The following is a 25,140-nucleotide window of genomic DNA, read 5'->3' as shown; positions in this document are numbered from 1 at the left end:
AAATAAATAAATAGGTCGCGATGTACTTGGCATCAAAATGGGGCGGTGCGGCATGCCGGAGAGCAGCGAGGCCGACGCTTTGTTTTGGTCGGAAAGAAGGTGCATTGAGTTAAAGTTCTACGCAGTCTACGGTACTTGGCTGACGCCTCGCCAGCACCTCCCATCTCCTCAAATGGCGTATTTTTACATGCTATCCATAAAGCGGCTAGAATGCAACACTTTCCGAATTACATCCATACGTATGTGAAATGACCAAATCGTATCTCGAAAAAAGAAAGAAAAAGAAAAACCCCCATACTACCTCACCAGAAACGCCAGTGAGTGCATCACGAAGCGTATTTTGAACTACCGCGATCTAGAAGATCTGGCAGTATAGATAGAATTTACAATTATTTAGCATAGTTGTTGTCTTAGCACTCAATACGTTTCCAGTGTATGTGCCGCATACCCTCTCATATTGAAGCGCAGTGTATGGACTTTTTTTTTTTTTTGCTTTCTCGTCTCGATTTACATCTCTGTGCGCTTCAGGCCAAGCAAACTTGACCTTACGTGAGAGTGGCGGACTTGGCGAGCTTCCCACCGGGGGCCTGCCAGGAAAGTGGTATGGCGACCGTGGCGATCACCCGCTGGACCTTGGCGACGGCTGTCTTCACCGCCTGCGGGAGACGGAACACGTAGTGCTTCGGGAGTAGTGCTCGACCGTCGCCAGCGTTCACCACACGGCGACGGCGACAAATACATCGTGCTTAGAACAGTGATTCATTTCACACAATACCGTCATAATATACACTGCTGTTCTTGTAATGCGGAAGCATTATATGGCTCATGAAGCGGAACATTTGGCGGCTTGGCCGGAGACGCTACAAAGAGTCACGTGGTCACAGAGACAGAACGCGCCGGTGGCCGGTATATATATATATATATATATATATATATATATATATATATATATATATATATATATATCGCCGCGCGTCGCGGCGCTGCCAGTCGGTGCGGTGATTTGTCGTGTGCTCCGATGGCCCACTCCCAAAATCGGATTAAGAGGGATTAGGTGGATTAAAGTGCATTGAGATGGAATAATGTAGAGTGAAGTGGATTAATGTGGATTAAAACGGAATAAGGTGCATTACGGTGGAATAAAGTGGATTAAGGTCGGTACAAATTAGAGCAAGGTGAATTAAGGTAGATGTTTATTTAAGCTGATAACTTAAAAAGGTCATTACGCCTTCGCATTAAAATCATATAAGGATATTCGAGTGACTGACACTTTTTACGAGCTCTAATAATTTGTTTGGAGCGTTTATTTTCAAGGTTAACAAGGTGCTCATTGATATGTGCTTCTGTCTTGTTCTTGCACTACTGCCATTTTGGAAGAGCTATAATAATTTGTTTGCAGAATTTGTTGCCACAGTTAGCGAGGCGCTCGTTGCTGTGTCAATGTGTATTATTTACCATTGTTCGTTGTTTGTAATGCACATCTACTGTGTTGCTGTTTTATTGACCCTTTTCGCGGCGATCCCGTGGGCGCTGCCATATTTGATCACGTGGTGACGCGTTCATTGCTTGCCTCAACTGCCTCCGTTGCCTCCTTGTTTAAAATGGAAGTGTATGACGCCGGCGCGGCTTAGAAAACCTCTGTTGTCGGAGATATCGTAGACGGTCACTAGGTGGACGACACAAAGCTTTGATCACAGCTTCGGAGAACATGCAAAAGCGCTTTCGAAGCCGATTAAGCTATGTCCAAACGGCGCAAGCAGCGTAGATGGTGCTTGTTCTAAAAGTGGGGCTAAATATGTATTCCAAGCTATCGAAGCTTTCCGATTATGAATTCAGTCAGAATTAGTGTGTTTTGCTCTTTGTTCTTTATTCGGCAAACATTTTTGAAGCAGTGGCTTGTCAGTTTCTGACTCAGTCAAGTTCTTCGGTGCGGCCACTATCTGATTATTTTCTGCCTAATCGCTCGCGGGGTGCTCAGTTCCGATAGATTTGTTCTTGCTACGCACAAGGCTTGAAACGTAGCTGTTTTGTACATTCTAATACCTTGTAGCAAATATATATTACGGCTAGTAAGTGGCTTACTCTTGTGGACCGTTACGAAACATTCAGCTTCGACCATTCGTGCGCCATAGGTGTAGTCCGTCATTTATTGTGCGTATACAGTGCGCATATATTCAAGTGTGCACCCATTCACTTATTCTTGATACGTCGGCGATAGAGTGGGCGTAAGTTTTCCTGCCATTTGGGACAGATTTGTATAGATAACGTGCGCGAAACTTACTATGACAAGAAGCGGCGCTACTCCCACTGTCATTGTTTAACGAGTGGTACTCACTCTTGCCGACGTTCTGGGGATGAAGCCCTTTCTTTGAAGGTTAGCGATACAAGGCTGGCGGATGAGCAAATTTCTGTATCCTCGAGGAAAGCCGTACATCACGAAGTGCTGGTAACACGTTCGGACAGTTGCAGCAGCGGTTCGCGAACTTGGCCGCACAAATTCACTCCATTCCATAACATGCCAGTCACTATTTTTGCAGCCAACTACTGCACACGTCTTCAATCCACATGATTCAATCTAGCATGATAAGAGCACAGTGTGTTAGCGAAAACTCGGTTGCATTTCCGACAGCTGATCGCACAGAAGCAAAGTAGAAGCGGGAATCGTTTCGTATTCGTGCGCGGTCGCTGAGGAGACGTATGGCGCGCCGCCGTGAGCGCCATCTCGTTTCTCTAAAACAAACTGCTCCGCGAAAAGGGTCAATACCAGTGCTGTCGTACTAACTCTTTGTTGCACTCCTGCAAGAGCAGACAAATTAGGTCTCCAGTACTGCAAAAATGAATTAAAATAAATAATAATCACCATATCAGTAAATCTCGCAATAGCTCACGAGGGTAAGCCATTCTACAGCACATCATGAAGCTACACTAAGAATCAAACGCGACACATTCCGAAAACGTACGGTAATCACCGGTCAGCATCAATTATTTATCAACACTGAACTCTTAATGACTGCTTTTGGTGTATTACACAAGGAGCTAGGCATCTAGGAGATCAGTAAGTCACAATTGTACAAAAGATATAAATAACAAAAAATCATTTGGTATATACATGTTTTAAGTGTGTGAGCAAAACAAGGCGAAAACTCAAATTTGCACAATGGCAACTATACATCGAGATATCCCAATGATGTTATTCCAATGCTAATCTGTTTTCCCAATCTATGACAATGTGTCAAGAACGATTTACGTGAAAATGAATACAAAATTCCTAAAGTGCGCAAAGAGAACCGGATAATTAGTTACGCAAAGTTACGCAATTAGTTACGCATTACGCAAAGTGACAACAAAGCGATGGTGGAATAAGTGTTGAAATACATGACATTAAGTGCTTAATTTAACAGGATCATCCTCGTTTACATTAGCTTCTAGCAGCACTTCCAACGTCCAGTAGCAGTAGATAAAAATGATTTGTTAAAGGCATTGATGGTACCGGGCGAACGTTCAATAGTATGGCTTTTAATGGGGCCCTGAAACACTTTTTATTGATGTCGAGAAATGCATCTGAAGTTAAAATGCGCCACATCAGAAATGCTTTGAAGCAAAACGTGGTGCAATGTGTTCAGCAGAAGCGGAGTCATTGGCCATCAAAGATCGCCTGTGACCACCTTCGCGGTGCTCCCGCTCCTTCTTCAATGTCTTGCACTGCGAAGGCTACGGCGGAGTGGGGCGTGCCCACAGCGCTACGCGTGTAATGAACCTTACCGTGGCGCGCAGTTCTAGCTTGAATGTTTATGTTCACGTAGATGCCATTGCTTCCAGTTATGCCAAGCTCCGATGCTTAAATTTACGTTTTGGTTAACGGTGTCTCATCCCTTTGCTGTTGTACAACTTGCTATACGGGCGGATGCGTTTTTCCCGCACTGAATGGCATGAGTTACACATTTCCGTTTGCACTTATCTATACGGCAATCACACAATTTTCCTAGGGTCGAACGAAACTTTGTGTTTGCTTGTGAGAGTCCTTTGGCAGCGAGGGATGCGCCGCGCTGCGGACTTGTGTTGCTTCGACCATGATGGTGACACACCCCGAAACTCGACATGCAGACGACCTGTTCCAGTCGGATGCTGGTACTCGGGCAGGCTCGCCACGCGCCTGGAGCCAAATCGCCCACAGAGGACGCGGTTGTCCTCAACGAGCTGCAGCGGCCGAGCCTGCTTAGAAAGCTGCGTCTATAAATATACACAGTAACAGCTGGAAGAAGCGCACTAATGTAAACACGCTTCTTGATTGATGTCTGCTATAGGACAATGGCAGCGCTCTATGGGAGTCTGCCCGCTGACGTCAAGGGGTAGGCACCCATTCTTGGCCAATCTAGCACATTAGATATGCCACTGTGACACAACACGTGCGAAGAATTAAATATAGCCAGATATGTGGCATACTTCGCTGTGTGATATACCTCTAATCAAAGATTCATGCCTCGGTAAGCGTCATACGCAGTACTGCCTTCATCCTCGTAACGCCGGTAGCTAACGGCTACATGGACGAGGCTGTGACCGTGGTCATCCGCTTCTGCTGCTACCTCGCTGACTGAAAAACGCTTCGCGCCATTTACCAACATTACGTTGAATCTGCGTGTGTTCTACTATGCGTGCTAGCACGTATGGCGCTGGGTTAATCCATCGCGTGCGCTTCCCTCGTCAAGCGCGCGTACACCCGTCGGTATCCTTCGATATACTTTCATGCACGAAAGTCTGGTGTGTCTGGTGTGCAGACACACTCGAGCCACAACGGAGAGCCTATGCCATTCTCTTGATTCTGGTGAAGCTCGTGTGATTTTAAACAGAGGCGAACGTCGTGCTATTTCTTGCAGTAGAGTGGAATCTCACAGACAACACTGGCGGTATAATTTTTCCACAATCCCCTCTGGCAAAGAGCAAAATTGTATTACTTGAGCTGGAATACACGAAGATGTGCATGTCACTTGCGCAAGAAATCGAATTGTATGATCAATTATTTTCTAAAAAATTCTCTAATACTCTTTCGAATGAGTCATTTTACAGCCCGTATTTCAATTTACGAATTATAGCCGGTGAGTTCGCAAGGCGGAGCCACTTGAAACAAGTTCTCGCAATGACACCAGTTTCTAGATGTCTATAAATCCCAAAGCCAAGAGGAGAATACGCCAGGGCGTGCCCCTTCCCCTTTGAGGGTGGGGGAGGGTGTGCTATACGTACATAAAAACGCTGCTGAGAAAAGCAGCTGCTGCACTGACGAAGTCTCCTTGTCAAAACGTTGGCTCGAAGCGGCATTTCTTGGTCGAATACTTGTCATAATTGGTAGTACAGTTACTTTTACGCTGTAGTGCATATAACAAGGTTTATATAAAAAAAAGTGAGTGGAACAACAGTACATTTTTATCGAAATTTTGAGGGCGCTTATTTCGAAACCGGTGCCGTCCTCAGAATTCATTTCTAGTCGATACGCCTTGCAAGCTCACCGGCTACAATTCGTAAATTGCAATATATGCCGTAATTAGTAAACAAAAATTAATTTGTGAGATTTTGGCAGTCATCGATTAAAAGTTTTAATTTTGTGTGCAAGTAACGTCCGTTTCTTTGAGTGATAAAGTTCAATGATTAGAATTGTGCTATCTGCCACAGGTGGTTTTTGAACATTCTGCATGGTCTAAACAGAAAATACACCGCATATACTACTTTCTGCAATAATGCAACTGTCTTGAGTAAGCGTCTGCGTTATTTCCCGTCCTGTTGGGTTGCCTCGAACTATGGTAGAGCGCGTGAACTGACTTTGAATTGGGCCAGGAGGAAGTGCGTACGAAAACTCACGCCGATGGCGGTGTTGAGCGCGGTCATCTTGCTGTCGTCCACGTAGTCGGCGACCGGTATGCCGCGCACCTCGATGCCGTCGAAGTGGCGCTTGAAGTGCGAGGGCACGTTGCTCATAAAGGTGTTCAGGCTGCGGGCGAACCCGTCGGTGTTAGACTTGATCACGGCGTAGTCGACGGACACGAGCGCCTTGGCCCCGTCGACCGCTCGCAGCCGCTCCACGCTCAGGGCTAGGCCTGAGATCGTTATCGACGTCTTAAGGCGAATCATTCTTTGCCTACGTTATCACTTTGAATCTATCTATCTATCTATCTATCTATCTATCTATCTATCTATCTATCTATCTATCTATCTATCTATCTATCTATCTATCTATCTATCTATCTATCTATCTATCTATCCTCTTAAGCCATTGCGAGGCCGTCGTCTTTTATTCACCTTGTTATACATCAGGATACGCATGAGATCACCTGAATGACATTGCATATGACATGACATGCATGTCACGATCTACCTACCCCCCTTGCCATTGCCGCTTCTTTACCTGGATATATATCAAGATACGCATGACATGTCACGGCGGCCGCATTTCGATGGCGGCGAAATGCGAAAACACCCGTGTACTTAAATTTAGGTGCACGTTAAAGAACCCGAGGTGGTCCAAGTTATGCCGGAGTCCCCCACTACGGCGGGCCTCATAATGAGATCGCGGTTTTGGCGCGTAAAACCCCACAATTTAATGACATGGCATGATGTCCTGCTTCTGTCATCTCACTGAGGCTCACGTAACACACGCAACTGCTTACTTTACACAAACACTTTCGCCCATCTGGTGAATCTTTGAAGAGTAGCGAACTATGCTCGACAGCCAGCTACCTGCAAAGTGCCTCGTATAACATCGATTTCCAGAGTAAGTGGAATCTGCACAACTTTTTTTTCTGTCACTCTTAAATTAGCGAATAGCATATTGTAATATAATATTATAATAATATATAATACGTTTTACCGGTGTTACAGGTAATCATAATAAATAAATAAACTGAATTGTGATGTTTCTTATTGCTGGGTTAGAGTTATAAACTTGGTAGTTGAGTTTCCTAAAATATTGACAATTTTAAATATGTCGAGAATAATTGGCCGCTTAAATAAAAAAAATGGCTGCTAGATGCACTAGACTATACTTTCTTTTTAAATGAAACAAACGCCATCAACATCACTGCAGTGGTTGCTTAGAAAAACGATTTCTCGATTGCCATGTATTTTTGTAGGTAGCACCGAGCTAAAGCTACCACTTTGGCGAAGCGCTGATTCGTAGTAAATGTAAGCTGCGGACCCAAGAATCTCCAAGAACGACTGAGCGCACAAATTTTTTACGTCTTCCGTTCGGGCCGTAGTCTACGTATAGTTGTAGCGTTAGCATTAGGGGTGTCAAAATGGAGTGTATATACTGGAGCTGACGGTGGTGTGCTCCGGGCCACCGTCATGTGGCACTTATCTCCTCGAACAGGCAGGACGTGTGTCGAATTGAGCTCCTGAACAACAGTTTGCTATGTGCTGAACGCGGTTTAAATCATGGATCCGGGACCTCAAAAGATGTGTGACGTAACGCTAACGCATTTCTTACGCGTTCACTGCTAAATCGCTACTACGTTTTTTACCAAGTTCGTCATCTGTCTAAAAAAAAAAGTATAGAGGTTCCAAAGCTTTCAACAGGTACGCATCATTGACAGCGAAGAGCTATTATCCCGCGGACACCGTTTCGTGGTACGCTGGTAATTACATCGACGTCAGAACGTCTCCCTGGGCTGACAATATCCTGCAAGCCTGGACTACTGTCACTAGCAATGCGAGCGGGCTACAGCTGCCATACGAATGGGTCGGGTGGCGAACAGGCATACAAGAACGAGAGAAGAAACGCCTGAAGGAGCGAAAGCGCCTATGTTCCAGTTTGTCCGCAAGAAAAAAAAAAAAAAAACGAACGAAATGACCAGAATAGAGCGCGTGTACAAGAAACTCAGGATGCCGCGCGCAAACTACCAAGTGTCTATGTTTCAGAAATGAGAGAATATATACATGTGGCCTAATCCCACAAGGAAAGATGCCCTCACACAGGCTACCGACGCCATCGATTATCACCCATTCAGCTATTTTCTGTCTCACTTGGAACTCCCAGAACTATGGAAGGTGTGCTTAGGCGGGGCCGGAGGGGAGGGGGGGGGGGGGGAGTGGAACGTGCGCCATGAGAATCAACGTTACTGACATAAGCTTGTATAAGCGCTCGGAGTCCTGTGTATAGGTACCCGCTCCACAGTAACCCCCAGCCGAATTTTCGGTTGTGTTCATTCCATCAGTTATTCGTTCTTGCATTGCTGTTCGCGCTACACAGAACGATGTATATTACGATAAAAGAGAAAGCAGGTGGGTGTGCTCGGGGCAACCATTCGCTACTGCTTTCTGTTACGTCGTTATTGGTTCAAATGGACGTTAAGGATAAATACTGAATCGGTTTAAGCCCCTAAAATATAGTCCTGCATTACTATTTTCGTTACTACGAGGGCAAATGAAGACCAAACATTCGTTTTTTTTATTTCGTGCCGAAATCCCAGCGCCGGTAGATCAGTGTGAAGTTATGTATTTGAAGGTTTTGATGGTTTTTGGCTCGTAGTGGCGGAGTAAGAATCCTTGAAGCTTGCTATGTTCAGTAAGGCTCTATTAGTACGTAGTATGGTCCACTTGCACCGAAGGAAAATTAATTACACCCCAGTAGATACCGTCAAAATTTGTGACGTCACGGGTTGCTGGTGTGAGAACTACAACGTGGCTCCGCAATCCGTCCTTTTGTTTCCGAATATTATTTTGCTTATCAAGCCTCCTGTCACGGTGAGAGTGGCTTTTTTTTGGGGGGGGGCGGGGATGGGCAGGAGAGGAGGGGGGCATTCTGGAAAGGTAACTTGAAAATACTTTTTCGTGTACCGTGTCGCAAACCCCAACGGGTGCCCCGTGAGCCATGCCTGCTTTCAGTGCTCCAGCGTTGTTGACGTCATAGCACCTTTGGCTGCAGCGGCTATTCTCAGAAGTGAAGGTCACAGCTAAATTTAACGCCGATTCGACACCGGTCATGGTACCATACATCATAAAAACAGTTAAATTCTGGCGTTTAGCGTGCCAAAACCACGATATGATTATGAGGCACCCCGGATTAATTTTGACCACGTGGGGTTCTTTAACGTGCACCCAATGTGCGGTGCACGGGCGGCTTTGCATTTCACCGCCACCGAAATGCGGCCGCCGCGGTCACAATTTCATCCCGTGCCTACGGGTTCAGCAGCGCAACGCCTTAGCCACTATTTGCCCCAACGGTGGGTATACTGTACATCATTCACTTTCGCTTCGTAGTATGGGCCCGTTTGCATGTCTGCATGGCATAATTATTTCTAGTCGCCGACGGCTGATTCCGGTCGCGACACGGTTAGATTTGACGCGGAGCACAAGTGTTAAAACAGCCGTTCGCAGTAAAATCACGACCGAGAACAGTGTACACCTGCTACAAATGCACTGACGCAGTTGCAAAAATTGCGACAGATGCGTACCTTTCATCGCGCCCTCTTTCGAACTGGAACGCCGATGCAGTTTCCGCAAAGTTCAGGAATGAATATCTCGAAACTGGTGTCATCCTGAGAATTCGTTTCAAGTGTATCCGCCTTGCGAACTTTACGGCTAGAATTTGTAAATTGTAATATGGGCCATAAGGTAATTAGTTAAAAACCTAATAGTGATTTTTTGTTAATTAGGCCACTAGGCATTTCATTTTTTTGTGGAAGTAATATTCGCCTCTTCGAGTAGACCAGCTCATGAACTAGAATTGTGCTATCTGCCATAGGCAACCTTTAAAAATATTTGAAAGTGTTCGCTGAAACACCCTGTATACATCGTTGATCTGGATTACTTGAAGTGGTGCATATTGCTTGCACGAGGAATGAAAAGGCTTAAGCACAGCCGCGTTCGGAGTGAGCGGCCGTGGTTCAAGTAACGAAACTTTTCAACTGATCACTGTGGGTACTCGCAGCTATCGAAGATATCGCAGCTAGGCCATGTGGCGCAGTTTAGGAATTGCAGCCGGTGAGTTCACAGGAATACTCGTCTTGAAGGGATTCTGAGACTGGGGCTAGTCTAAAGATTGGCGTTCGATCCCAAGTTGATCTTCCAGTAGAATTTGTCTATGCACTGCTTAAGAGGGCTGTTTTGCTAGAGAAAGGTAAATGGAACAAAAGTTTTTTTTTCGGAGGTTTCAAGCCGATATCTCAAAACTGGATCCAATTCATTCAAAAATGGACAAATGTGCTGCAAAAAGATTCCACAAAACGTTAAAATATCATTTGGTATTTAGCTAAGTACTTACTGCGATTTCTCGCGCAATTAATGTACACATCCTCGAGTAATCGCCCTCTGCAGAAGTAGTATGCCATCTTCTGCAGGTGACTTTTTTTTCACATTACGTTATTATTAGAAAACAACAATGAAGGTTTAGATGACTCCACTGGCCAACAGTGGTGAGTACCTTCCTGTACGCTGCCATCGGACTGCGTCAGACCCAGGGCGACGAAGACGTGGCAGATGCCCTCGGGCAGGCGCACCCACAGGTTCATGGAGCTGTCGTGACGCACCGAGCAGATGATCGTCTTGCCGGACAAGAGATCTGCGTGTCAGCGGGACAGACAGCGTTTGTGCGAAATTCTGCGAGTGCTACACCTGGTATTGAGGAGTCGAACAATCAAGGTAATCCGGTGAATTAAGAGTGCAAACTGAACTAGTTGGATTCAACTTATTGTTGCAAACAAATACTCAGCGCTAAGAAAAGGGACGAAGAAAGAAGTGGACGAACAGCTGTCGTGTATTTTTTTTTCGTCTCTTATCTTAGCGCTGAGTTCTGCATGCAATCAACGTAATCTATAGGTACCTCCCCGGGAACACCACAGCGGTTTCCTTTTATTTTTTTCTGAACAAACATATCTCTCTATCTCAGCCTCTCTCTCTCTCTCTCTCTTCGTAAGTCAGCTTCCTAGCAGTTCGCTTTAGCCGCAGCCGAGGTAGTCAGTAAAACGTTTTCTTGAGTGAGTTGGCCACACAATTGAGCAGGAAAAAACAGCAACGCGAAAGATACAAGGACGAGACGAGTAAACAAGACTGGCCATAGGAATGTTTCTCTGTTGCTTTGTTTGAACAAACTTCAAACAATCAGAGAACTATTCCTCTGGCCAGTCCTGTGTACTTGTCTCTTGCTTGTTTCTTTGCGCTACTGTGTTTCCTTCTCAGTTGTGTCGCCAACCATAATCTTGTAGTGGAGATTCATTATATAACGCGGCAATAGCAGTTGTAATATGGTGGCGCATACAGACGATGACGCAAGATGGCACATGAAAGACACAGACATGGTGCTTTCATGTGCCTTCTTGCGTTCTCGTCTGTATGCGCGCTACAATATTATTCCAAGATGCCATCACACCAAGCCCGCATTGCAACAATAGCAGTTGTGTCGGTGCATTCATGTTTGCTTATTCTGATCGACGATATGCGGCGCACTGGGAAAACGATCATGGAAAAGCGAGGCCAGGACTAAGCGCGGACTTCCACCAAAGTTTATTGCCAGGCCAAGTAGATAAATACAAAAACCAAGGGTCGTGTGCATGCACAAGAAACCTCACGGCTACAGAAAAAAAAGAAATAAAAAGAAACACAGAATCCTGTGATAATGCAAAGAAACCGAGGCAGGAAATGAAACCAAGCAGACGTGTCTGAATTTAGGAGTTACTGGCCTGAAAGCCACGCCGCAGCGCACGACTCCACATTAGGAAACCGATTCAGCCTCTTGCTGAAGTCGATAAACGACATGTCTGCCTAAGCAAGTTGGGGGTGAGAATAGCGCGGAGTCGTTGTCCGCGGCCCTCTGTCTCGTCACCTTTCGGTGCGGGAAGTCGAAGGAGCATCAGACTGGTAAACTTTTTCGCATTGCTTTACCTTCGGTATCGGCCCACGAAAAATGCTAGAAACCTTGACACCCGATGCGGGAAAGTGGAGGTAACTCGCTAAGGAAGACATTGTCTTCATGAACGTAGCTCATTACCGGACAATATCTAACGTTTGAGCAGCATTGTTTACTTTCTACTCAAGACCCATGGAGGGCAGCCGGAAACAAAACGATCCGTGTCCCAGAATGCTATCCACGCTCGAGATAAAGTGCACGCACTAGAACATCCGGGGATTCTTAGCAGCAGCGCGCTGATTGGCCGTCCCTGCCGGTCGACCTGTTATTTATTAAAGTTGGGGGACTGACTTAACCTCACGCCTCACCGTCACAAATGCGGGACATGGCGTTGGTGGGCGTCGGCTCCACGCTGCAAAACTGATTGAGCTTCGGAAAAAAAGTCTTAGAAAACGTAGTAATCAATTACGATTTCATCGACATGTGAAAACGACCTATTTGGTTCCCTAAGGTGAGTGTTTGGGAATGTTGGTAAGACATGAAAGAACTTAATGCGCACAAGACGAGGACAGAGAAGAGGCTGACAGACGAGCGCAGACTTACAACAGTGTTTCATTTCGAAGCAAGCAACCCCATCTATAGCAAGAACTGTGACACATCACGTGTGCGCCGCCCGCAGAAAATGCCTATCTTTACGCAAGAAAGATAGCTCCTTCCTAGAAAGGGCGATAGATGGTTTTGACACACAGGTGTCATAAAACATGTCAATCAATTCCGCTTCGATGATTTCGCGGGTTAACCGATTACGACGTTTGCTCACAATTGCTACATGTTTATTCATTTATTCATATACCCTAAAGGCCCATTCGGGCATTACGTAGGGGAGGGGGGGGGGAGCCAGTTACAGTTACAAACGTGTAAAAAAGAACATTGGTAAGATACAGTGACAATTATATGCAGAAAGAATAACATACGCAAGTAAGCAAGCACTCAACACAGAAATAATCACATATTTAAGAAAATCTTCACCTCGTTAAGAAAAACATCATGGCTAATGGCAAATACAATGTCCATTGGTAGTTTATTCCAATGATATATCGCCAAAAGCAATGGTGAATGACGATACCAATCAGTGCGAGGAAAAAAGGGTTGCACTTTAAATGGGTGATCAAAACGCCGAAAAATACTATGAACTGCATTGAGGTTAGATTCGCGGAACAGGGATTTACTATGAAAAAGCCCGTGAAAATGTGATAACGTTATTAGTTGGCGGTTTCGAAGAGAGGGCAATGAAAGTGATTCCTTGATATCCGTAACACTGTAGTTGCGCTAGTATTTCTTTGTGATATATCTTGCTGCTTTATTTTGTATTGCTTCGAGTTGATCGATCAGATAGGTTTGATGCGGATTCCTAATAATGAATGCGTACTCTACCTTCCAACGAACAAGCGTAGTGTATGCTAATAACTTAGTAGCAGAGTTCGCCAAGTATAAGTTACGTTAATGAAGCCAAGTGTTTTGGGTGCCTTACTGGTTATGGTATTAATGTGCTCGTTCCAAGATAAATCAGAGTATAAATGAACTCCGAGATATTTAAATGTAGATACTTTCTCAACAGGGATTCCCTGAATTGTGTAGTAGCTCAATTCCGGGTTATGTGCTCTCGTGATCGTCATGGCCTTAGTTTTCGAAATGTTAATTGCCATTTGCCACTGGCAACACCAAAATGCGAGTTTGTCGAGGTCTACCTGTAATGAATTCTCGTCTTCGGCGTTACTAATTCGTCTGTAGATACAGTCGTATGCGAGTAACCCGATAGTAAAAGATAAAGTGTGTCCTATGTCGTTAATATAGATCAGAAACAATATTGGACCCAGGACCTAACCCTATGGTACACCAGATTTTACATGCGAAAGTGAAGAGGAGTACCCGTTCTCGTAGACTGATTTACTTCGGTTGGTTAAAAAATTAGCTATCCAATTTAAAATCCTAATGTTTATATTAAAATTCGTTACCTTCATTAATGAGCGGATGTGCGGAACTTTGTCAAATGCTTTTGCAAAATCAATAAATATAGCATCTATTTTTGGTCCACCATGAACGGCTTCGTGGAGATCAGTTACCAATTCGAATAGTTGAGTTTCACAGGAACGACCAAGAAGGAAACCATGCTGATTGCTAGAGAAGAAATTGTGATCTGTTAGAAATTTCATGACGGTGGATGATATGATGTGCTCTAGTAATTTACAACATATGCTTGTTAGTGAAATGGGCCTGAAGTTTGAGACTAAGGTGGGATCACCAGATTTAAAAACGGGAATCACGCATACACTCCTCCAGGCTACAGGCACTCATCCCGTATCAACTGACTGATGAAAAATAGCAACCAAGATACGGGATATAGCTGGTTTTGTAAGCTTTAGCAATATTGCGCAGATGTCATCTGGTCCGGGTGCCGAATTAACTGGTAGACGATCTATAGCGGCTTCTACACCTTCGCGAGTGACTATGAGGCCATTCATAGAAGTATTTAAGCTGAAAAAGTTCAAATCTGGTGGCACTGGTTCTTCTGATGTGAAAACCGAACAGAAAAAGTGTTCAATTCTTTCGCAACATCGGACTGCTGAAGAGGTTCACCGTCTTTCATTATCGACACAAGGGATGATGACGATGATTTCAGATTTACTAGCATGTGGTTGCTTGCTTCGAAATAAATCACTGTTGTAAGTCTGCGCTTGTGTGTCTTAGCCTCTTCTCTGTCCTCGTCTTGTGCGCATAGAGTTCTTTCAGACCTATTTGGGAATACATCCGGGAAGTTGCAGCTATGCGATAATAGAAGTCTAGGTTCCTGAGCAGTTGAGAACTTGAGATTGCCTCAGCAGGTCAAATATTAAATTACGGTATAAAAGTTCTGTATGGCAGGTCTCTCGATGCACCCAAACATCGCCCAAAACCAGGTGTGCATTGTTTTGATTCTTTGAGGTGACCACTTACTTAACCTAAGCAACTTTTGCGATGCATTCGTTACCTGCGGGATCGTTTTTTTTTTTTTTTTGCACTGGCGAAAAAAAGCAACTAAAAAGTCTATTTATTGAGCGCAGAAATACACGAAGTGGCCAGCAATTTTGCCCTGTGCTCATAAACGTTCCTTATAGGGTCACTAAGAATGGCATCAGCGATGTTTAGGCCAGCTCCCGTGCACTTCTCGTCAATGAGCTTCAATTTAAAGTAGACGGAAGCATCAACCGGTCAGCAGTCGAGATCAGCAACACACGTTTAAAGCATCGGTGAGAAAAAAACTTCGTTATGCAGACGGTTTGGCTGCGCCAGCCGCGGAATATCGTGCGAGAGCACATTTTCTTGCACCAAGTTCGCCATTGCTAGGCCATTGTTTGACCGTTTACTAATTAAATCCTTTACAGTAGCGATGTCGTTGGTAATTTTTTTTTATCACACATACGCACTCGAGCGCGTTTCGCGCTATCGCTGAAGAGGTTTCACACAGACAGAGGCGAAATCTAGGTTAGTAGGCTAGTAGTGCTTTAGCACTAAAAAACGGGGAAGAGATTTATACGACCCTGGATCCATTATGGGCATTGCTAGCCGTACAAGCTAGACAGATAAGTTTTGACGAAGAGAAAAAGAAATTAAGGAGATGTATGCAAAAATGCTAGAATGGAAAATCTGTAGAGCATAACTGACTAAATCAAGCAGCCTAGGTGGCTATTTGTCACTGCCCCGTTTGAAAGGGGATGTCAATAAATCATCATCATCGTCAAGTTCTTTATATCCAATGTCCAGTTCGTTATATGGCGTTATATGTTCGATGTGGAGAATTCGTTGTCTTCAAGTTCGGCTGTAAACATCGGGTGACGGCCACACGGAAGTAAACCGACGCAAAACATTGAAGCATGCAGTCTGAAATTAAACATGCCAAGTATTTGCGCCAGTAAGCGTTATTGCAGACCAGATATCTACGTGGACAAAGAAAAAAATTCACTCACTCGGTTTGCCGCCGTCGGCTGTACCAGGGCCTACATGGGCGAAAGATAAGACATCCTGCATCGATATCGATTGAACTGACCGTAGACTTCGCGGAGAATGCGAATGTAGCTTAAATGCAACAATAAAAGATACATCAATTCAGTTCAGCATTACTGACAACAAACTGTTTATACAGAGGAAACAGGATATGTCAATTCCTTTTGAATCACATAGATAAAACAAAATGTAACTTCTTTTTCAACAATCTTACAAGTATGGTCGACTACATTAGTGTGTGTTGCCGAATTTTCATTACCCTGACGTGGCGGTTGGGCAGCCTGTTATTCATGCTGTTAAAAATTAATTCTGCTGGAAATCAACGCAATCAGTAAGACGGCTGCACTAGCCCATTCGACCGTTTATTAAAAATTTTAAATTACTGGAGCGATACTAGCCATAGGAGCATTTATAACGTGCACTCGTAACGAACCGCAATATATAAAGACAATTATATAAACGTATAGCACTTTCACCGATTTCTTTTTCAGTGCCCACAGGAATCCCTTAAGAGAACGCATACAATATTACGCGCACCTTGGAGCTCCCTTCTGCTAGGTGCTTGCAAACAGCTGTTTATGCCTGACCCGCCGTGCTGGCGCCAGTGGCTTTGGTGCTGCGCTGCTAAGCCCGAGGTCGCGGGATCGAATCCTGGTCGCGGGGACCGCATTTCGATGGAGACGAAATGCAAAAACGCCCGTGCATTGGGCGCGCGTTAAAGAACCCCAGGTGGTAAAAATTAACCCAGACTCCACCACTACGGCGTGAGCTCATAATCCTATCATATGGTTCTGGCATGTAAAACCTATGGTTTTGCCTTAAAAGTGTGGTTTTATCGTAAAATCATACTTGACTAGTTCACAGCCCCGTCATAAATTTTGAAGAGGTAAAGAGACTTCGTTATGCATGATAATTCGTTATATCTGCATTCGTTATGCTAAGTTTCGACATTTGTGCTTACCCAGCAGCCAGAGCGACAGACATTGTTCCATCGTCATACATGAGGTCGCCTGGGCAATGCAAAGGCAAGCTAAATGTAGGAATGTTAAGCAGCATTAGAACATCATGCTTGCGCAAAAGCAAGCACGGTCACCCTCAACCTCAGGAGGACGCTCGGTAAGCCAGAAAAAAAAAAAAACGCAGAAACAAAAGCCGGGTGGTAAGTTCCTGTATCTGAGCACCGTGACGTCATTAATTTTTTTCAACGTCTGCTCGTGCGTATCAGTAAAGAATGCCTACGTAACATTTTAAAGGAGCAACGGACTCGGCATAGCTGCGAGTTTCCATACCTTTTCCTAAGCCAAAAATAACGAAAATACGAGAAAAGTGCTTTGAAATACGTGACGTCACAATGGCGCAGCGGCGGTGTACACTTTTCGGCACAACCTTCTCAGCGATTGAAACGCGATGCTCGGACCGCAAGGCTGCTGATGATTTATTGGCATCCCCTTTGAAACGGTACAGTGACAGTTACCTAGCCTGCTTGATTTAATCAGGCATGCTATGCATGGTTTTCATTGTAACATTTCTGTATACATCTCCTTAATCTTTTTTCCCTTCAAAATCTACCTTGTACTGCTGTAGTTCCGGTCGTATCAATCTCTTCCCTGCTTTGTTTTTTTTTTCATCAACACTCTAAACGTCTTTTGCTTATCTCGTTTCTTGCTTATCTGGATGCTTCCGTCCACTTAAAGTCCAAGCACTCTTGGAAGGCTACCAGCGCTTTGTACGCCACCGGTGAGCACTGCGTGATCGCTGAATGCGTCCAAATGGAGTCGCAAAGCATCACAACGTCTCTCGCTTCCATGTGATATAAAACATGCATGAGGTCGGTGTTCCCAGCTCCCAGCATAGTGAAAACAGTGCCCGCAGCCAAGCGCTCCGGCTATCGCGTTTCAATCGCTGAGCACATGTACACCCGTGACCAAGCGTATACGGGCCACAGGGCTCGCCGAAAACAACTGAATTTCTTCGTAATTAACATGCATAAACTGCAAGTACACTGGAGAGTTCGCAATCCCAAGTTTGGACTGCAGTCCTCAATTTAAAGTTCCATTCGCAGGCAGTTGAAGAAGAAATCGGCTTAATCGAGCAATCCCTGGTCCGTATACTTTTGCTCACGGGTGTACAACTGACCGTTTTCTTCAGTAAAAATCAGCCTTGGCCGGCCGCATGAACGAAAGTGGAGTTCTGAGAGGTATACTTAAGCACTCTAAGCTGAAGCATTCCGCGTATGTTCAAATCCACACATTTCTGAATGTGTGCGTAGCTCGATCACGCGGCGAGGAGACAAAGAGTTTAATGTGCGCTGAAGGTGCTAGTTCAGAGAAAGACCTCGCACGCTGCACCGCATGATAAGGGTGAAAGGTAAAGTAAAAGTCGATAGAAGTTAATGAATGGATGAACAAAAAAGAAATAACAAATAATTAGTAAATAATACAATAAACAAAATAAAAAATCCACTTATTTATGAAAGAAAGAATAAATTAAAGAACTAGTAAAACAGAAAAAAACAGATAATCTAACAGAAACGATGAGCGAACATAGTAAATCCTACAATATTTGATTAAGGCTGCCAAGTTGCGACTTAGTACTTGGCGATGAAATCCGGAACATTTGCTTTTTAATTCTGCGGGGTTTTACATATCAAAGCCACGATCTAATTATAACGCGCGCCCTAATGGAGGACCCCAGAATAATTATGACCCCCTGTAGATATTGACGCACACCTAAGTCGAAGTACATAAGCGTTCCTGCATTCCGCCCCCATCGGGATGTGGCCGCCGCGGCCGGGATCGTTCCCGAGACCTCGAGTTCAGCAGCGCATTGCTAGCCACTGGACTACTGCAGCAGGTTCATCTGCTTTTGTATACATGCTTACAGACTGGGACGACGACACCACTTTCGTCGTCAGGGGTCGTCTTCCCGGCTCCTGTTAAGAAGAAAAAACAAAGAAAGAAGAGCATCTTATAAAAATGACGAAGGCTGCAGGAGAACTCGAAAGGTTGTCTTCATGGTGGCATTGCAAAGTTAAAGAAAAAATACTCGTATGTTCAATATTTTTAGGGTGAGTAGTTTACTTCCCCCACTTTGGCATGCTGCTACTGGTATGCGTATCTAGCCCTAAAAAGTCACTCTCACTCGTGAAACAACAAAAATTAAGTAGCAGTTTTTCGCGAGGCATCGATTGCGATAACAAATTGGCGGTCGAAGTAAGGATTGTAGTTCTAATGGCCACATAAAGTTGTAAACATACCATTAAGGCTTGGGTTAGCAGCGCAAACAAACACTACAGACACGTAAACATACGCTTACTAACTAAATTAACAAGCACGGTGTCACGCGCGCACAGGTAAACATGAACTGAATCTCGCTCGATGCATGACCGCCGAGATTCGCTGTCAAAACGCTGGATTGAGGAAGAGCGGCAGCGAGCGAATTGACCTTCGTGCTGTCGAAAGCACAGCGCATACGAAGCTACCGGCATTTGGCACGTGTAATTTGCCCACATCGCAGGTCGCTTTGAAGATATGGCGCCCGCGCGGCCGCACCGAAAGCAGCAGCCGCCGGGGTAGAACAGTCCCCTCCCCCAGCACTCTTCCCTCGCCTTCCCCCATGCCTCGCGCGCGAAAGACGGCGCGCTTCCGCCTCGCCTTTCTTCCTCGTACGCACGAGATTGAGTCACGATCGTCGGCTGACCCTCGCAACCTTCCGCTCGCACATACAGCGTATGGCCCGCGGCGACGATGCTATCGTGTTTGGACTTTATACGGAAGGTCACGGCTACGGCGACGGCAGAAATGCGCTTAGACTGTCCATATATTGCTATCGCAATAATGAAAATTTTATGTGTGACGGATGGTTTCGAATGTAGCTCCCTCAGCACAGCAGCCCGGTGTTCTACCAATTACACCGCATACTTTTTTTCATGGCTGTCATTTAGACCATACACGCACGCCTAGAAATCCCACGTAACACACTTAGAAGCTTCAATCGTGCAAGCAGTGCTTTGAGACGTAAGTCACGTCACGTGGCAACCATTGACTCAAATGTGAGAACGCGCGCTCTTCTAGCTAATAATAAAAATTCATGTTTACGCCTGAAAAAAAATGCCTACATGCAATTGCGCCATTGTTCATTCGAAGTCAGATATGCTGGACCCCAGCTCTACAGCACCAACGGAACGAAACTGGCTGCTGTTGGGAGGCTGCGTGCAGTAACGCTTTCGTTAAGGCGGCCGCGAAAACCGAAACAATAGAAATGTCAGAATGAGAACTATAGATAGTAAGTGAAGGTTTCTTCAGCAATACGGTGCGTCACTACGTTGTTTGAATGCTAATCGCATTAACCTCGGTAGTCATCGCGAGATGTGTGCTGCAGAAATTTTTATCATTGGAGTGAGCGATAACATGAATGCGACACGCGAATTCTGTGAAATTGTGCGTATGTTTTAAGTCAATTTATATTTCAAAAGAACGGATTCAAATAACTGACTGTTATTGGCGCCCTACAGGAAATATACCGCTAGGTCCTGACAAGTGTTGCCTTAGCAGACACATCGTAAGAAATGACCATATAAACCCAACAGACCAACAGATATGGTCACGATTGACAAAATCGAGCCCCTCGGTTACCCTTCTCTCGTACATCGTATGAAAGAATCATATGCGGCAAACGTGCATCACTATTACAGTTCAGCCTAACATCGAATAAAGTGAACCAGTAACAGTTCAGCAATTCATAAAATTGTACCGTTATAAAGAGTGATAAACAGAACAGTTCTCGGTGCAGCATGGCGACCACTTCTGGCCTTTTCTCCGCAGCAGTGACGTCAGTGCATTTAAGTGGAAGTTGTTTCTTGAAACGAGGTGGCCAGATAGGCGGCCTCGAGGAATTTGACGCAATTGAGTGCAAATTTGACACTCGCTACCTACGATAATAGTGTCGGCGATAAAATTTCATTAGATTCTGAGCTTTTACATGCCAAAACTGCAATTATCCGTAGTGGGAGGATTACGGATTAATTTTGACCCCCTGGGCTTCTTTAACGTGCACCCAATGCACGGCGCACGAGCCTTTTCGCATTCCGCCCCTATCGAAACGCGACTGCCGCAATCGAGATTGAACCCATGACCTGCACGAACCCGCGACCGCCAGGCACGCTGTGAGAAATCAGCGACGTCACGTGGGAGTCTTACCCCACCCCCTTTACCCCTTCATGAATTTTCAAACCACCCTGGGCTCAAAGTGCTTCATCCCCTCCACCGAGTTGAGTACATCGCTACCCCTAGAACCCGCCGGGGTGGCTCAGTCAGCTAAGGCGTTGGGCTGCTGAGCACGAGGTAGCGGAATCGAATCCCGGCCGCGGCGGCCGCATTTCGATGGAGGCGAAATGCAAATAAAAATGACACCATCTTCCCGTAGGGGAACCCTGAGTAGTATGCGAAGCAGCCATGGGGTCGACTCAACGTAGTTTTATCAGCTGTATAAACTTGGACATGCAGCATTACCAGCAACGCGCAGAACTGTTGTCGACGCCGTCGGCGTATTGCCCGCGTTCGCACCGAACGCGCGCGGCGTTGGTGACTGTTGCCGGTGCCTCTGGGGCGCCTACCATCGCGTCTCTAACCTAAGCTGCTTCGCATTATCGCGCGCGGAGCCGCAGGTGTTGCCATTCGTTGCGCAATCCGGAGAGGAGAGGAGGAATGCCGAGAGGAGAGGAAATGAGACAAGGAGAGGAGAGGACGGCGAGGAGGATGCGCATGCGCAGTAGGGGTGTGGACGCCGCACGGCGGAGGGAGGGAGGGAGTGACATAGCCCCGAGCATAAGATGCTTCGCATCTAAAACGCCCGTGTGCTTGCGTTGCTAGTGCACGTTAAAGAACCCCAGATGGTCAAAATGAATCCGGAGCCCTCCACTACGGCGTGCCTCATAATCAGAACTGGTTTTGGCACGTTAAACCCCAGAAAGAAGATAGGCTACCCCTCGAGTGGGGAGGACGCTACGCTTCTATAGAATTGATGCTGAGGGCCAATGAAGCGCTGCGACGCTTCCGTCAACGGGCGGCGCTACCATCTGGAGTTCCTTTCTTGAGTCTAGCTGGAGTGTTGAGCTGAGGGACGTTCTACAACAGGGGTGTTTAGTACCGAGACGCCTGTCTGTGAAAGCTAAACGAGCATCCTGAGCGTCAATTTTCGTTACGCATACATCGGCACAGAAGCGGTCTGGAAGTATCAAATAAAATAGAGCTTTCTTGAAATGCTCCCTTGAAAAAAGTGTCTTCAACTTTCTAATTACAAACCTTGTTACGTGGGGAAAATCAGACGAAAATACTATTTGCAGTGTACTCACAGTACACCAGGCCCGTAGCCAGGCTTTTTTTTTTTTGGGGGGGGGGGGGGGGTGGAGGTGGTAATTGCTGAAGGCCTTGCTATTTGAGGAAAGCACCCATTTTTCAGCAATTCGTTTTCGCTAAAAATCGCAGTGCGTCAATTATGTGACCTTTTAAACAATATTTTATTATGAGTTTTATATCTTTAGTTTGGAGATGAATCTTCCTAATAGTATATTTTAGACGGACGAATCGGCTCATTAAATTTCAGTAATAAAAAAATGAGCTTTACTCAGCGCCGTAGTACATGGACACGGAAAGATCAAATTTTTGTTTGGGGGGTGGGGGAGGGGGGCGCGGGCCCATAGCCACCCCCACCCTGGCTACGGGCCTGCAGTACACTGACATTACCACAGTATACCATAAATTGAAATGATAAAAGATACTTGACATTTTTTCAAATAATGTGCGTGTTACTTGTACCTGTACTATAATATATTAAATTTGTTTAATAATGTAAGTGTTACCTGCACCTGTACGATTAATATTGTCTCTCCCAGAGTGCACGCACTACTTGTGCAAGCAGCATCTGCGCAGCCAGCGCAGCCTTTTTGTTAAAATTAATGACAGTCTGCCTTTCAAAACTATGTATACGTTTGAATGCTAAGGCTTTTCGTTCCCGTGTTGTTTTGTTGGCGCTTGCTGCTAACACGGTATTGGTACGGTGTGTAATGTACCGTATGCATAATGTACCGTATCTAATACTGCATCGGTACCATACGCAATTTCATGTGACGATGCGGCAGTAGGCACTTCTTAAACAGTTGGCCTTTGTCCAGACGGAAAGTTATTTCGTAACTTTTTTTTCTTATGGCGGCTTATTTGGCAACCAAGTCGCTTAAAGCTAAGTAAATCATAGCGTATTAAGGACTAAAACTACCGCAGATATTACACACACTGGACGCTGGAGTTCCAACTTAAAGCGCTGAGATATGCGTTCCCGTTGTCCAGGCAAAGCCGACATCGCTTCAGATGCGCCAAAGGTAGTCGCAGGATGAAGCCACCATCAACCAATTTCACCGTGACTAACAAATTCGTCAGGGGTAACAGCGGAGATGCTGCAGTGACTCACCGCGCTTGCCGTAGATGAAGTAGAGGACGCCGACGACGACCCAGAAGGTGCAGATGAGGAAGACGATGGTCAGTAGGTACTGCATCATTCCGCCAGTCTCCTGGGTTCTGCGGTTGCGCACGGAGTAAACATTTGCGCTCGTCGGCGTCACAACTTCCAAATAATGCACGCCCACGAAGATCAAATATGACGACGGCACCATGCGCAGTGCTGGCCCACTTATGCTGCCACGTTACGCTATAATAAAGCTCTGTCCACGCCTCACATCCGAGTACAGATCGGCGTCTACGCAAGCACAAAGCGGCTCCTTTGCGATGTTCTTACCACGCCCGCGACAATGCGAGATTCACGCGACTTACTGAAAAAAAAAATCACCGCCTATCCACGACGTGAATGATGATGAGTGGGCGAAGCACCGGGGGAGCATTCGGGTAAACCAGAGCTACGGACGAGAGAGAAAGAGAGCGCGCGTCGGGAACGAACGCTCTCGTGCACCGCAGTGCCCCTAGCTACGGACGAGAGAGAGAGAGAGAGAGAGAGAGAGCGTCGGGAACGAGAGAGAAAGAGAGCGCGCGTCGGGAAGAAACGCCCTTGTGCACCGCAGCGCCCCTAGCTCCTTCACCTTCTCTTCCCTTCCTTTCAACATCTTTATCTGCTTTTTCCCCTTCCCCTGACGCTGCGCCTTGCTCCCTATTGGGCAGCAGAAATAAGCGACATCATCTTTAATAAAAAAACACCGCATATCCACGGGGTGAATGATGATGAGTGGGCGAAGCTCCGGAGGGAATCATCGGTAAACCGTGAATCTTCCGTGTAATTCGCCCAGTCTCGCCGCACTAAATCGAACGATTGACTTCCACCAATGACACGCGCCATATGTGACGTCATTCCTATTTTATAACAGCGCCCTTCATTATAATTGCACCATCTCCCGCTTAAGGGGACGCTAGCACAAACGCGTTAGAAACGTGCAGTACCCTCTAGTAAGGGGGAGAGGCCACAGCGTCTTACGCAGCCGTTTACACATGCCGGAACGTGCACCGCGTTTGCCGACGCCATCACATGACTGCTGAGAGAGTATAACTATAGTGCCTAGAATATACTTATATTCTAGGCACTATAGTATAACCCCCGTATTCATAAACGCTCCTCGACTTGAACTTGACTTGCCACCGCCTTCAACGCGTTTCGAACGCGCTGCCCAAGGCGGTGGCAAATCAAGTTCAAGGAGCGTTTATGAATGCGGGGGTAAGGCGGAGAGGCCACAGCGTCTTACACCAGCTTCTTACACGGGCCCTAACGTGCTAGCACAAACGCGTTAGAAACGCGCAGTCTTTCGTTATGTTGGGTATTTATTGTCATCGTGGTGCGCGTGTCCATGTGCGCTTCGTGGCGTAGTGGCTAGCGCCACGCGTTCGGAAGCAAGGGGTCCCTGGTTCGATTCCGCGCTACGGACACAACTTTCGGAATTTTTTTTTCATAAAAGTAAACGTGGCTACCTACTACTACGACGACGACGACTACTACTACTTCTACTACATACTACAGGGGAGGGACAGACCCACACCTTAAGGAGCTTCGCCCCTAAAAATTACTACTAGCTACGGACGAGAGGGAGAGAGAGCGCGCGTCGGGAACGACAGAGAAAGACTAATGGTATCTTCGACTGGTCGCCTCGGAGCGCTCTAGAGCGCTTTCGCGAGCGGCGTTGTCTTCGGATGGTTGAAAGAGGGTGCGCGCGTTGCGTTCGGCTGGTTCTTTTCGATCGGCCTCCTCCCGCGTCGAGCGCTCCGAGGCGCTCCAAG

The 25,140-nt window shown here is 46.0% G+C and overlaps 1 protein-coding gene across 1 annotated transcript in view; it reads right to left on the bottom strand.

Moving 5' to 3' along the window:
• Positions 1-25,140, bottom strand: part of LOC119462393 (uncharacterized) — a 59,565-nt gene that overhangs the window by 22,591 nt on the left and 11,834 nt on the right. The window contains exons 3-8 of the mRNA XM_037723737.2: positions 23,336-23,442; positions 18,753-18,803; positions 15,835-15,864; positions 10,409-10,546; positions 5,851-6,086; positions 550-656 (exon numbers count right to left, since the gene is read on the bottom strand). Of these exons, the coding sequence (XP_037579665.2) occupies positions 550-656; positions 5,851-6,086; positions 10,409-10,546; positions 15,835-15,864; positions 18,753-18,803; positions 23,336-23,442 (669 nt within the window). The remainder of the gene's footprint in view (positions 1-549; positions 657-5,850; positions 6,087-10,408; positions 10,547-15,834; positions 15,865-18,752; positions 18,804-23,335; positions 23,443-25,140) is intronic.

This window comes from Dermacentor silvarum, chromosome 8, assembly GCF_013339745.2.
Source record: "Dermacentor silvarum isolate Dsil-2018 chromosome 8, BIME_Dsil_1.4, whole genome shotgun sequence".
Classification (NCBI taxonomy): domain Eukaryota; kingdom Metazoa; phylum Arthropoda; class Arachnida; order Ixodida; family Ixodidae; genus Dermacentor; species Dermacentor silvarum.
The sequence above is the reverse complement of the archived record's forward strand: the minus strand, read 5'-3'. Positions and strand labels throughout refer to the sequence as shown.